A 14,592-nucleotide genomic window follows, 5' to 3' on the forward strand; every position below is an offset into this window, starting at 1 on the left:
GATGCCGTTCGCTTTCTTGAGAAGCTACGCAAAGTCAGACGAAGGCACCCAAGTGCAGACTTTGAAGACTTGGAACGGAAATTGCACTTTCAGTCTGTTGACCTGCCATTGAAATCTGCACTTTATCATCTTCTCTTCAACCACTGGTTTGGGAGGGTGTGGGTTATACAAGAAGCGGCTTTGCCTCAAGACATCAGCTTCATCTCTGGAGATACCGGTTGCAGCTGGGGACTTATGAGAGACTCAATGTATACCCAAAGCTCTTGGTTCTTTCTTGAAAAAGAGCTTGTTAGATGTGAGGATCTCCTCAGTAGTTGGCATCAGCCCATGCGCGTAAAAGAGGGCGCAGATACGTGGAAAGCAGGGGTGTTCTTCATTCGAAACTTCACGTAGGTGGGACGGGATCCTGAACAACAAGTCAGCAGTGTTTCCGCCGCGGCCGTTCTGAAATCAGGGATGCTGATGTCGCTCGATCAGGACTGTGGTAGGCCTGAAGATTGTGTACTAGGGTTACTAGGCTTAATCGACCCAATGTACCTAAGGGGTACATATCTTGATCCAAACATAGCTTATGTTTCATTTCAAGACTTATACACCCGTTTTACGACATTTATACAAGCTTTGGGCTCAGAGTACGACAACGATATGTTGTGGAAAGTGCTCAGCCTTGTATTCGAACCCAAGAGAAGCGAAGGCCTTCCATCGTGAGTGCCGGATTTCCATCGTCTGCCCTTCCCTGGCTGGAGATCTCGTTATGTTAGCATAGGCAAGAGAATATCCCGTTACGCAGCGGTCAAGGCGCTCAATGTGCCACGAAGCGGTTCGAAGCTAGAAGAGTTGGTGCTGCTGGGTAAGATACTCGACGAAGTTGCGACTGTTCACGAGAAGATGCCTGCCCCTTGTTGGGTGCCTGAATCTGAATCTGAATCCAAATGGAGAGAATATCTGATCAATGTCGCGTGTTGGGAAGAGAGGATCGCTGACGATGTAATGAGTCGCATTCCAAAGAGGGGCGAGACAGAACCTCGGGTTGGAGTTGTAGGACAAATCACCTCCGACGAGTATTGGCATACGCTGGTAGATCATGAAGAGTGCTACATAGACGAAACGATAACCCGTGATTGGTACCTCGATTTTCAAGCGATGGGCCGACAACTGAGAGGTGTCATTACTGACAAAACAATTCGAAAGTATGCATTTCTTCCTTGTATCGATACTTGGCAGTGTGCTTACACTCCATCAGAACAGAAGCAGACCCCCCACATTTGCAGTCAAACACACCCGAGGTAGCCACTGAGGTGCAGTCAACGGCAGAAGATGAACATAAGAACGCACACCAGTTCTTAGAGGCCATGCGGAAGGTCGCTCACAAGCAGTTTTTCGTGACTAGAGAAGGGTATCTCAGCTCAACAATGCCGGGCGTACTGCCAGGAGATAGACTCGTCGCGCTGAATGGGTCACCGATACTGCACATTATCAGGCAGGTGACTGTCGCTGATGGCAGCCAACCAGAAACATGGAAATTTGTGGGCGAAGCATATTTGCCCACTCCGATGCATGAGAACGAGCAGGAGAAAGATGTACAAAAGTTAGCTACAGACGAGGGCGATTCAGAAGCAATCGATGCAGAAGAAAGAGATGTGGAAGAGAGGGAGTTTGTGTTTGTATAGACGAGCTGAAGGCTATCTGAGCCAAGACTTGCCAGGTCTTGATGTTAAGCAAGCGATGAGATTGCGGGAAGCTAGTGGGCCGCTGCAAGTGTCTACGTGGACTTTCCATATGAGTGTACGATATAAAGTGTATTCAGTAAGATCCGTAGCAAAATTTGCACAATGATGGAGAGGGCATTCTATGTTGGCAGCCGGTACCTGCAGAATCGCCCCCGCGCTAGCCCCACGAGCGGCGGCACGTGCGCTAAACTTTCAAAGGCCGCTATCATCTTCTTCCCCACTCACTCTGATCAAACTTCTGGCCTCGTCTTGTCAAGGCATGTTATGCTTCGAACCCTATCGCGATCGATAACACGAGTCATGGCCTCCAACGAGCCCGCCCGCGTTCCTATCCCCAAAAATGGTGTCGACTACCGTGGCAAAGTGGTGCTTGCGCCCATGGTGCGCTCCGGTGAATTGCCCTCACGCCTTCTGGCGCTGAAGTACGGCGCCGACCTGGTCTGGGGACCGGAAACCATTGACCGCGCCATGATTGGCACTACAAAGAGACTCAATCCGCACACGCAAACGCTGGAGTTTTCGCGCCTACCGACCTCGAAGATCAAGAACCCTACACTCGATCCCGAGAACCGCGAAAGCGTCATATACCGCATACATCCAGAGCTGGAGAAGGGGAAGCTCATATACCAAATTGGCACGGCGAATCCGGAGCTGGCTGTGCAGGCAGCCAAGATGGTGGCAGCGGATGTCGCAGGCATAGATGTCAACTCTGGCTGCCCTAAGCCATTCTCCACGTCCGGCGGTATGGGCGCAGCGTTGCTGAAGACGCCAGATTTGCTTTGCAACATCTTGACAAGTCTTGTCGAAGAAGTAGGAAAGCCATTTGAGATTGGCATCAGCGTCAAGATACGAATTCTAGACACGCCAGAAGAAACCGCGGCACTGGTGAAGAGACTGGTGCGCACCGGCATCACGGGTCTCACGGTGCACTGCCGAACGACACCAATGCGACCCAGAGAGCGCGCAATTAGAAATCAGCTCAAGATGATCGGAGAGATATGCCACGAAGCAGGCGTCGCATGCCTCATGAACGGCGACGTCACATCACGCACCGAAGCCCTTAAACTTGCGGAAGAGTTCAACGTCGATGGAGGAATGATCGCAACGGAAGCCGAAAAGAACCCTAGCTGCTTCCGACCTGATGCAGAAGGCGGCCCTCACGAGTGGCGATCGCAGTGGAAGACCGTTGTTACCGAATACATGCGTTTTGCACTGCAAGTAGAGAATCGCTGGGGTAACACAAAGTATCTGCTCAGTCAGATGATACCCGGGAAGGAGAAGGCATATGCGGCTATGAACAAGTCAAAGTGTTACACAGACGTTATCAAGGCGTTGGGCTTGGAGAACGTGGATGACTTGTTGCAACAGGCGAACACTGTTGACGAGCATCTGGGCATACCGCAAAATGAATCGCGAGCCTCTAAGCGGGCGAGGGTCAAGGAAGCCCAGAAACCTGAAGGGGATGCTGAGAAGAAGGAGAAGCGCAAGGAAAGGGATGATGAAGAGCCGGAAGCTAAGCGCATCAAGGTACCAGAGGTGGAGCCCGAAGCGGCTGTGACTCTCCCGCCACAGGAGATTACGGCTCCTGCTGCGCTGAGCGTATGATTCATGTCACGATATCTGGGTTAGGCGCGTATCTATTTGGGCATTGCAGGCGTATTGAGCATTTACGAAGGTGAAAGGGAACACTCTCAGATGTGAACGGCTAAGAGTAGGAGCATATGAAATCACATCGATATCTACTCTACTCTTTCTCTTCCAAGAGTGCCTTTGCAGGGTCACGCCGCCTTAAGAGTCAGGATCTCGCCCGGCATTGAAGCACATATTGGTTGACTCTTCACCATGTGCACTACTTCAAGCCTAAGCATGAAGCTACGTGCAGCTGACATTTATCGTATTTGGCACAGGCAGGCGGAGTAACACGGGGCTGAGTTTGCATTACCCGCGTACTTAGCCTCCACCTTGGAATGATTCTGCGGCGGATTGACCGGTCATAAGACCCACTACGCTCAACGAAATTATTGGCAAGGCATTTTCATCGTCGCAGGCGTATCTTCTTATCAGACAAGCTCGTGCTTGCTAACAATTCTTGAGAAAATGGCTTGCAGCTTATCGTGCGCCACAACCTTGGAATTACGCGGGGTAGACATATCACAAGAGCATAGCCCTGTGCGTGATTTATGCCTCTTCTACCTTTCGATTTCGGCCAGATACAACGGGGCGGGTTTAAAACGACGGATTTCCAGATAGTCATAGCTTCCAAAAAACTTCGTCTTCTCGCTAGCAGCTTGATCAACTGAATCCCGGAGATATGGCCACGCAAGGTCGGTCCTATACAAGCCATACCAATGCCAAAGCACAGCTAACGCTTTTCAGACCCCAATGCTCAACCCATAACTTTCGCGAAGCCGTCCGCGTTCTCGAAGCTGAATCCATTCAGCAAGAAGGCAAAGCCGCTCAATGACAAGACGCCCCTAGTCACCAGCACCGAAACTCAGGTACTCGCGGAGGAAAGGAAGAAGCTATTGATCATGAAGTACCGCAACATGACTGAAGAGGAAGTAGACGCGTACTTGATGGAGAAGGCCAACGGGGATGGTATGAATGCGCAGAGGGGGTTTAATGCCTTGGGTTGGGCGTTGGCGCCAATTAGAATATAGTGAGAGGCAGTAGTCGGGAAGGCCGATGAATCTTGTTGACGATGTTGTGTTCAATCGGCTAGGTTTGACCGGCGATTTCGATACTAGTGAATGGTTAATAGCTTTTATGTATGTGGTCTCTGCTTCTATGTAAATTTGTCTCTGATGTATTCCATGTCCGCTCGGTAACGGGCGGAAACAAGTATGTTCATAGGGGTATCCCGAGTCTTTCCAGTGGGTGGGCGCCGGAGCACGACGCTGATACAGCCCTGGGCTGACTCGAGAGGAAAAATCATTCGATCTATGAAATCTGTAAAAAGATTGGGTTCTGACGCCGCTCGCGACGTTGATCCATTGCCTTGAATCTCCACATCTCGGAACCCAAGCTTCTCTATGGAATTACCCAGTACAACAGTTGACGAGAGATTGGAAAAAGCACTCAAAGCCTTTATTGTCAGGAAGAAGTGGTCCCCGATACTCTTTGGAATCAAGAACAATGCTTTCAACTTGTTGAAGAAGACTCATCGTCCTCAGCAGTACATTGCCAAGATGAAACCTGGAATGTGGAGCTCCGAAACTCGAATTGAGCATGATGTCGATCTGAAGCGAGAGAATTCATAGGCACTGCATCACAAACAGTGAAAGTCTCTGGAACAGGCACACGACCCGCAAGCGCTTTCACATTGATCACGATGGGAGCTTCGAGACAGCGAGAATATTGTGCGCAAGTTAAGGGCAGGAGCGCGACGTATGTGCCCTTCTTTACTTTTGGTATAAGATGAGAAAGGCTTCGCACCTGAAGAAATGAGCTATACCGCACTAGCGGCAGCCTAACCTTCATTCCACCTTGAACCCACTGGAGGTAGTGGTCGTCCAGTGCACTCCATGGTAACTCGAAGGCAAATCGCATTTGGGAATACCTTATGTCCTCGGGAAGACACTCTGGTTTGAGCGCACAGTCTGTACAATGTTTTCTCCGGCAAAATTGCCTGGTTGAGTACGCAACGAATGGTACTCTATTGATGGAATCGTTGGTGGCGAAAAAGAATAGTATGTGGTCGGCCTCGCTCTCGAAGACTGCTTGCTGCAATCTGCGAAATGCTTTGTACTCCCCTTCGCCATATAGCAAAGGTATGTTTACATCAAAAAGACCCAGTAGACAGTAGGTCATATCTTCCGCTCTAGTCACGAGGCTATGCGCAGCCCATGTCATTTTCTTTGCAGCAACATAGGTGTCTTAGTATCGGTCCAGTTGCTCTCGAGAGCAGAACGATCGATCCACGTAATAATGGCAATCTGCTTGGCTCGCGAAGCTTTGGAGCCAATAGGGGTCCAGTCGGCTACGTAGAATTCGACACTACGCGGTACCAGTAATTCTTGCAAGGTCCAACCGCGAGTGAACCATAAGCTTTGTTCGAAGGCTGTATCATTGCCAGTCTCGCCGTCTGGAACGTCACTCAGACAAGCGTAGCAGATCTGAGCATCCTGATACCATCGGAACATTGAGCTGATCGCCTCTTGCAGTTCCGCAGAACTAGACTTGTCAATGCAGCAATTCTCTATCCAAACCCAGTCAAAGTCATCCTTGGCCGCGAGCGCGCAAGTTCCTTGCACCTTTGAGAATTCACTCCTGGCTTGAGCTGGGCTGCCGATGCTGCTGATAGGCTCCTTTATCATGTCCTCAAAAAGGAGCTCTTCTTCTTCCTACCGATGTGAGAGGATAACATATTGAGGTACTTTGCCGATGAACGTCGTAAGTGTCAGGGTACGTGTGTTGAGTAGTCTTATGTCTACGCGCTCGTCGCACTGGGACTTATGTAGGCTTAATTGGCGGATCGATAGATGGGATGCAAGATCGGTAATTTTTACCGGGAGTAAGAAGCTAGAATGGTTTGCTGATAGACTAAGAGGGTCATGGTGGCGGACGCGAACGTGTAAAAGTCGCTATCTGGCTGCAGGTTAACCACATTCGTGCATGCGGGGTGCAGCAAGTCGGCCCTTGGCTGCAGCCATCACTATGCGAATCACCGATGAATAATTCGATTGATCAGTTTACGTGATGGCATCAGGGTGTTGTGGTGGAGTGGCAGTACGATTGCGATGGAACCTGTCTATGGTTCGATGAATATTGAAAGCTGGGACGACGAAGAGACGGGCAAGGTTGATACGCTAGCCAATCACGTCACAGGCGCATATGTACGGGGTCCTCCAAGCACCTGGAGTCGTCTTCATCGTGCTAACAACTCCTTATAACAAGCCTGAGGACCGCTCCGAGCTCCAAGCACATACACAACACAGGGCGACTGAGGCAGAATTCGACGAGTGCTGGAAGTTACTCATCACTTCCAAGGCCACCGCGAGCAACGCGCGAACTAGGTTACCTTAGGCTTTCCCCTCCTTCCAATACTCACCGGCTGCGTTTCACAGCCTCAACGTGCCTACGATACAGACACAGCATCTGAGCATGCCTCCACAAGCGGAACTCTGTGAATGCACGGATGACGTGGCCCATGCCTGGCCCCCAAATTGATGCAGACAAAGCTCCGCCTGGATGCAGAGCCGCGGCCCCTTGAAAAAGTCGCATGTTCGCTTCCTTCATCGCGCCTCAATTGCGACAACGCTTTTTGGAACCTGTAACAACATCGAGTTTTTCGCCAAGTCTTCAAGTGAACAGAATCTAATTATCTGCCCTTATTTCGATCCCAAGGGTACTACGTACGCTCGTTGCAATGGCCAGCGACGGCGTTACTACGGTCGAAATGGCGACTATCGCCGAGTCTTCCACAGCCAACAAGACCTCCGTTGCCGCAACCTCGAGGACTATTACCCCCAGTCCAGTAATGTTAAAAGAGGAAGGGGCATTGATTGGGTCATGGCTGTGTGCCGACGGTAGAATATCTCTCGTCAGGCTGCCTCTTCAAGGTGTCGTTAATTTTGGATAGGCCCGTATCGCGAGTACATCGAAGCGCTGAGCGGCTCCAATCCTGGCCTAAAGAAAGCTGATCCGAACAACTTGGATGGTCCGCTGATGAACGGCAAGGCGCTTGTCGTGCTCTTAGATGCACCCAATACTGGAGTACCTGGTTTCCAAACGACCGAATTTAAGAGTGAAAAAGACCTTCGCAAACACTTTCAAACTACGACGCATAACCACAACCGCCGACGTATCTACGTTATGGAAGGTTTGGCTCCTGATTACATCGCGACCGTTGGCGGTCACTTCTTCATGGACCCTACATTCTTTCAGCGCCAGGAGAGAACATGCGTCTGGAGTAACGATTTTACACCAGTAAGCGATGCGTTGCCCCAACCTAGTTTGCTAGACCCAAATCAGGCTTTCCATCTCCAGTATTGCGAGTTGAGGCAATTTAACAAGGCGCTTGAGAATCGATATTTCTTCTGTGAGCGAACAAGACGGCACGTTGGCATGACAGCGTCGCGTCAGAAGGAGGAAAGCACGGTAGGGATACTGCGACGTAAAATTGGATGGTGGTCTCGCAAGACTGAAAACGGAGGCTGGGATGGTACGTGGTTTTTCTACTAATATTCGAAGTGATCATCGTCTGGGTGCATTCTGCCGTCCTACGCCTCCATATTCCATTTCGAGGACCGAAGAAGCAATTTTAATCAGCATGTGAAGACTGCTAACAGATTTAGTTGTGATATTGTGTGATCCTCAGCTGTTCCATCTCTCTCCTGCGCCTAAAGAAGTTGTTCATGGCGATGGCACACTTCGACCCATCGACAATGTTCGCGAAGAACTTCGAAACGCACCATTTCAGGAAGGCTATGTAGATTTTATACCTCCTGTACCTTTTGACCAGATTCATGGTAAGAAAAAGCATCCGCATACGTCGATGCTGCGCGACATCCTCCACTATTACCAGCAACACTCCGATTTGTTCTCTCAAGACGAGTGGGCTGCGCCCGACACATCAGCAATCTTTCTTAAAAAGATTGTCGCTGCGCACTATCTCCAGCTTGTTGACTACATCAAGGCAATGCTACCTTCATTGGAGCTTCGACTCACCACTGCATGGGTCGAAGAACAGGGTCAATGGAAGAGCTTACAGACCATCTCACGTCGATGCGGCAATTACCGCGATGATATCGAAGATGCTTTACTGAGTCTCGGCTACGCACTAGACGGCCAGGTGAACAGCTCCGCTAGTTTGCGTGCGTTTACATGGAAAGACTGCGAGAAAGACTTCCAATATGTCTACTTTCGGCTCAAGATCCTGAAAGAGCGTGCAGATAATCTTATGCAAGCCATGACTGGACTGGCATCGATTGCTGGTAATCGTCAGAATCTAGAGGAGGCCAAACGAGTCAAACGACTCAACCTCCTTGCCCTGTTGTTCATTCCATTAGCATACACGAGCAGCTTGTTCAGTATGCAAGACAATTACGCACCGGTAAGGCAACCATGTACAAACTGTTGATGAGATAGACACTAATATCGTGCGCCCATCTTTAGAACCGAAGTGACTTCTGGGTCTATTGGGTCAGCGCTATAGGGGTTGTCGCATTCACGGCTGCCATCACGTGGGTCTTGGACAATGCTCTGAATGACGAGGCGCAATGGACCTGGAAACCGATCAGCTCTCTCAAGTTCTGGGACAATGGACAACCCATACCGGGAAAAGTGAAGAGGAAAACAACCAACCTCTATCAACTATGACCGGCTCATTCGATGGATCGTACGAATAGTCCTAGAGGACTTTACCATGTCTGGAACCCGAGCTTCGCGCAACTAGACCCTCACGCCTGGTCTGTCGGCGTGTGCAGCGTGTACATGGCATGTCAAGATAAAAAGCCATTACACGTCACTCACGTTGCGGCCATGACGGTGTACTTGAGCAGCGTCGATGGTGGAGAGGTTGGGGCGATCGTGGACCAGGAGCAACCATGGAATCTTGATGGGGGTCTTCTCGATGCGACATTCAAGAACCACAACATCTCTTTGCTCGAAAGAGCATGCGGAGAGCACTTCATGAAGTTCTGGAGAGATTGGATGAACGATGTAGGACGACACAAGTATTCAGATGTCGTCTCTCCGTTTGCGGTCTAGATCGCGGATGTACACTTCGTATAACCCGATCGTGAAGTTGAATTTGGGTAGGCGCAAGATTAAGAAAAACCCGGGTTCCAGGTCCGTCGGCCTAGGTTCAATGGTGTTCCGGTAAATGTGGCTGCACTAGATCTTCGCCCATAGTGTTCTGCCGCTCCACCTAATTAGCCAATATACGTAGGACTCACTAGCGCACTATGTTAAAGCTACATATAAATGCACTGCAAGTGTCTTGCTTGGCCACTATTGCAGTCTTGGAGAGCGTTGTCCCCCACAATGTATTTCCTTCCCATACTCCCCCTGCTAGCTCTAACAACAGCAACTCCCCTCCACCCACATCCCCAGCAACCCAAATCCAATATCAAATGCCCCATCATCTTCGACGGTCGAATCTCCTCCAACCTAACCCTCCAATCCTTTGATACAGCCGAAGGCTTCACACCCTACAACCCCGACTTCGTCAAAGGCGAGAATCGCACCTGGTCCTCCATCCTTCTCTTCCCTTCACCCAAAACAGCCCCTCAATCCCGCTTCGACAACCCTCGTCAACATAAACCCCTCGAAGTGACCATTGACGATGGCTCTTTATTCCGCGCAGGCGCGAACCTACAAACTGGTTTCCGCCGCGCAGGTCTCTTGCTGAAAGAGGATCAGAACGATGCTGGCGCCGACGCTTCGGACAAGGGCGTCGTAACATTTCATTGGAGTGTGAGACAAGACTCACACAGACCGTTGAACTTGAGTCACGAGTACATGAACGTGTGGCATGAGAAGGCCGATTATTCTGGAAATCAGTTCATGTTTGTAGGTGGTGTTGTGCTAGTTGGTGACGGCGGCACGGGAGTGGATACGAAGAAAGAGAGGGAGAATTGGAAAATCCAGAATGCGAAGAATGACTTTGTGTTTACGACGCGCATTCTCAAGGGAGAGTGGCAGAATTTTGGGGTGCAGTTGGACAATGTGAAAAAGTGAGTCTTCTCTCTTCCTTACGTGTTGAAGTTTCGATGAGTTTCTGAATGCTGATGAGGGTTCAGCACGATCAAGGTATATTACTCTACAGGCGACAAGCCATTGAAAGCGGTCACCAAAGCTTTGCCGAACGACAATTCTGGAGGCGGGCAATTGCAAATTGGTATTGCGAAGAAGCCTACGGAGACTGAAACGGTGGTGTTTGATGGGTATCAAGAGCACATACCACTGCGCGGTGAAGGTCAGATTTATGGAGGCATTTTCGTAGAAGATAGCTCGGGTGGGTGCGTTAGTGTATGAGTCGGGCAGGGTAACATCAGATGCATGGGCACATATGGGTATTTCTACGTTGCTGATTGGTGTGTTCTAAAAACCTAGCTGCTTTTCGTTGAGCTTTGAATCTGGTAAAGTGCCATTTTATGATCGAACTGTCGTATGAACAGAGATATCTCCACTGCCTAAGAAACTATAGTGATACTGAAAGGAATATTATGATAAAAAATTGAATCGTGATTTGGTATATACAAAAGTCGTCAGGAAGGAAACAGTAGCCGGCAGTATGTATCTCAATGGACCATGCTCTTTCCTATTTCGCTTTCCCAGTTGTTGGCCCTTTCGAAACCATTCGAATGGCTTTGGTAATCCATCATAGCCTGCATGACCTCATCTCTTGACGTTACAACAAATGGTCCGTATTGTACGATGGGCTGATCGAGCGGCAGACCAGCGACGAGAATGAATCTCGACTCCTTCTCAGCACCCTCTTCTACAGAGGCTTCGATACTATCGCCGTTGCTCTCAAAGACGACGTTGTGGTATTGTTCGATAGGTCGTGATACGCCGTCGGACGAGAAGATGGTGGTGCCGTTGAGCAGGTATGCGAAGGCGTTCCAGCCCTTTGGCAGGGGCTGCTTGACTTTGCCACCAGGCTGAACTGTGAAGTCAAGTAGCCAGACGGGTGTGTATGCCAGCTCCTTCAGACTCTCGGTACCGTAGGCCTGTCCACTGATGACCTTGACGTGCACCTTGCCATTATCCGCGGTTGTCTCAGGGATCTCCTTGGCTCGTAAGTCTCGGTAACGCGGTTCGCACGACTTCAGCTCTTTGGGAAGATCGACCCAGAGCTGCATTCCAACATTGGGCGCGCCGTCTTCGTTTTGGCGCGGCATCTCGGCGTGAACAATGCCGCGGCCAGCTGTCATGAACTGCAGGTCACCCTGCTCGATGGTTCCCTTGTTTCCTGCGAAGTCTTCGTGGTCGACGGCACCAGAAAGAAGATATGTGATAGTTTCTTGGCCTGCAGACATAATGGAGTTAGTATGTTTTTCGTATATACGCCAGGGAAGGGAAAGTTGCGTACCGCGGTGTGGGTGGTCAGGGAAACCTGCGCCCGGTGGAATGGCGAAGTGGTCGAGCATCAGAAATGGGGAGAAGTTGCGGAGCTTTGGGGTGCCAACACTCCTCCTCACTTTCGCTCCGGCGCCCTCGGACTGCTCAATCGCAAGGAAGGACTTTGCGATTTTGCGGGGCGCATCCGTGGTGAAGGTCTCGTCGGGGATGACGGGCAGTCCGCGAAACATGGTCGACATGTCTTCGGTGGTGTTGTAGAAGGGCTTAGTAGTCTTTGCGAGGGATGTAACGTGTTTTAGTGACTGTGTCAGTCTCGAAAGCATATACTCGTTATTGTATACTGCAAGTGCGATTGCGAGGATGGCGATAAAGATGGATGAAAGCGTCTTCATGGGTCGGGAGGGGGCGCTTTATGCAAAACGCTACTAGGGTATCGAGAATGTTCGAAGACCGCTCGGCAGCGATTGGAGATCGATGCCATCGTGAGCTTGCCTGGTTGGTAAAGATTTAACAATCCGGCGAGTGTTTAGGTGAGGCTTGGCGGAGAATGGCTGCTTATGTCGAGTATGACCAAGCACTACTAATGGGAAGGCGGGGCCAGCCACGGAAAGTGGAGCTTCCGACGGCCAATCAGAGCTGAGGCGATGACGGAATGGCTTCCGTCATGTCTCAATGCTCAACACCGAACATGTACCCTGTCTCTTCTGCTCCCATCGCGCTTGGAGCGCAACCAGTACGTTTCTGTCTCAGCAATACCTTGGTATTCTTGTCCATCGCACATCGAAACTACTGGCCATGCGTATCTACATGAGCTTGCGCAGACCGCGATGATTTCGCGACCCATTCGTGCTTCTCGGGGCTTCGTGCTGAATGCGTTGTCTATCAAGATAGCTTCAGGTAATATCGGTTTGCGGTATGCACTGCTCAAGTTATTCACGATTGCTCAAAATCCAAATCTTGCCTAGAGAGTCGCACACGATGTTCTTTTACCACCGGCACTCGGCACACCCACAGCTCATGGCCTGTTGGTGACATCAGGGTAGGATCTTCAATGTTTAAGATTTCTTTCAGTTGCATCAGGTTTTTCAAAAATCATCGTTCTCTGAATCATACCTCGTCTTGTATCATGCGTCTTTTCACTTTCACGTCGAGCGTCTAGGCCTTGCAGCCCGCTTCTATTGGGCTTCTCGTACGTGCAAGCGCTCGTACCCAGCGAACGGATGCAAACATTTACTTAGCGCTGTTGCTTCGTGGCACGAACATGACCTTCTAGGGTTAAATGTCGCGTTGTACTGCTCATCTGATCACCCGCATATTAACGATCACTATCACGATGGAAGCACAAAGACATGAAGTGCCAGTGTCAACGTTGCGATTCAATGCGGTGGACATACGCAGATATGTCGACGAGAAAGCTCAGAATGGATCGTGAAGCGGTAGTCCGGAAGATGCAGAGCTCTCCAGCGTATCCCTAACTTCGACTCCGACCCATCAACAGGAACCATTCGAGACGTTCAGAAGGGGAGTGAGGCAGCTTTGCGCCGCTGAGTTCTCAAATGCGACAGTTCATATCGAACGGCTGAGAGGAGGAACTTACAATCGCATTACAGCTATTACCGTCACACCTTCGCCTCCTCGGACATCGAGCATTCCCTGGGTGCGTTCGTTCATAATTAGTCGCGAAGATCATGACGAGGCTCAGAAATCACAACGGTACATACTGAGGAGCCCGCGACAGGAACCGTCATGTGACGACTTGGGTATGAAGTACGATGCGTCGACCTTAAAGTTTGCACAGGACCTCCTATCAGTCCCGCTATTTCCATGACCACGCCCGAATTTATGCAACATCAAGTTCGTCGGTGGCAACTATTAGAAAAGTACAATTGCGAAAATAACGCGACGATATGGGAAAAATTCAAGATTATCATCCAGGCTCTCTACGACATGGAGTTCATTCTGGATGACGAAAAGTTTTACTTCTGTCATCTCGACCTATACGCGCGAAACATGCTTGTAGAGATCGAAGACGACTCAACGCTAAGACTGACTGGGTTACTGGACTGGGATGCTGAATTTGCGCACTTCTGTCCCAAATTCGTCGCCTACCGTGCGCCATTCTGGTTATGGCTATCGAGAGATCAAAACGAATACGATGAGATGATTGCCGCGGACACGCCGGTAGATGCAGATCTCCAGCATTTGAAGATATTATGGGAAGATGTGGCGAGTGATGAGTGGAAGCGGTATGCTTACACACCTGAGTACTTGATTGCGAGGAGGATATTTACGAGACTTCGAAATGGTATATGTTGCGTTGGGGACAAGAATGATGCTAGGTCTATTATCGATGATTGGCAAAAGCTCCATTACGATCAGAAGCTCACGACAGTGCACTCGGATGATGATGATTCGTACGGATCGGGATATGGAGATCGAGATCATAAACGATGAGTCTTGTGAGTATCATTCTAGCCTAGAATCAGAGGTGCTCGACTTGCAAGATGGAGTTGCTGGGGTGGGTAAGTAGAGAGACTAAAGATCTAGGAATTATTTCAGCAACTTCTGGTCATGATGGTCATGTACCTAGGTAGGTATGGGAATCTGTGGTAATCTGTAAACAATGGGGAATGGTTCCTAAGTCGAATCCCTTCAAGCCGTAAATGATGTACCGTCTACGCGACGTAGAGTACAGCCGGCCAATCGTAACTTGACAGCAAGGGTGGGGGTGAAGGACTTCGAAACCCCACTCGCGCCATCTTCGAACGCAACGCCATTATCGATAGCGCTACGCGTGTGAGGGGTAGCTAAGAGATGGGGATATGGGAAGCTG

General features: G+C 50.0%; 6 protein-coding genes across 6 annotated transcripts; 5 read left to right on the top strand and 1 right to left on the bottom strand.

The window, feature by feature from the left end:
• Positions 1-531: 531 nt before the first annotated feature.
• ALTATR162_LOCUS7090 (uncharacterized protein) lies at positions 532-1,670 on the top strand (the record flags this gene model as incomplete). The annotated part of the gene is made up of 3 exons (XM_043314716.1): positions 532-704; positions 762-1,190; positions 1,244-1,670. The coding sequence occupies 3 exons, from the start codon at positions 532-534 to the stop codon at positions 1,668-1,670; spliced, it is 1,029 nt and encodes a 342-aa protein (XP_043170651.1).
• Positions 1,671-2,030: 360 nt separating this feature from the next.
• Positions 2,031-3,335, top strand: ALTATR162_LOCUS7091 (uncharacterized protein; the record flags this gene model as incomplete). Its single annotated transcript, XM_043314717.1, has 1 exon — positions 2,031-3,335. One exon carries the CDS (start codon positions 2,031-2,033, stop codon positions 3,333-3,335), a length of 1,305 nt encoding a protein of 434 aa, XP_043170652.1.
• Positions 3,336-4,041: 706 nt separating this feature from the next.
• ALTATR162_LOCUS7092 (uncharacterized protein) lies at positions 4,042-9,050 on the top strand (the record flags this gene model as incomplete). The annotated part of the gene is made up of 5 exons (XM_043314718.1): positions 4,042-4,054; positions 4,107-4,328; positions 7,312-7,893; positions 8,027-8,784; positions 8,847-9,050. 5 exons carry the CDS (start codon positions 4,042-4,044, stop codon positions 9,048-9,050), a joined length of 1,779 nt encoding a protein of 592 aa, XP_043170653.1.
• A 666-nt stretch (positions 9,051-9,716) lies between these two features.
• On the top strand, positions 9,717-10,709 carry ALTATR162_LOCUS7093 (uncharacterized protein; the record flags this gene model as incomplete). The annotated part of the gene is made up of 2 exons (XM_043314719.1): positions 9,717-10,408; positions 10,475-10,709. The coding sequence occupies 2 exons, from the start codon at positions 9,717-9,719 to the stop codon at positions 10,707-10,709; spliced, it is 927 nt and encodes a 308-aa protein (XP_043170654.1).
• Positions 10,710-10,975: 266 nt separating this feature from the next.
• Positions 10,976-12,151, bottom strand: ALTATR162_LOCUS7094 (uncharacterized protein; the record flags this gene model as incomplete). Its single annotated transcript, XM_043314720.1, has 1 exon — positions 10,976-12,151. One exon carries the CDS (start codon positions 12,149-12,151, stop codon positions 10,976-10,978), a length of 1,176 nt encoding a protein of 391 aa, XP_043170655.1.
• Positions 12,152-13,583: 1,432 nt separating this feature from the next.
• Positions 13,584-14,213, top strand: ALTATR162_LOCUS7095 (uncharacterized protein; the record flags this gene model as incomplete). The annotated part of the gene is made up of 1 exon (XM_043314721.1): positions 13,584-14,213. The coding sequence occupies one exon, from the start codon at positions 13,584-13,586 to the stop codon at positions 14,211-14,213; it is 630 nt and encodes a 209-aa protein (XP_043170656.1).
• Between the last annotated feature and the right edge of the window lie 379 nt (positions 14,214-14,592).

This window comes from Alternaria atra, assembly GCF_907166805.1.
Source record: "Alternaria atra isolate CS162 genome assembly, contig: 28, whole genome shotgun sequence".
NCBI lineage: Eukaryota > Fungi > Ascomycota > Dothideomycetes > Pleosporales > Pleosporaceae > Alternaria > Alternaria atra.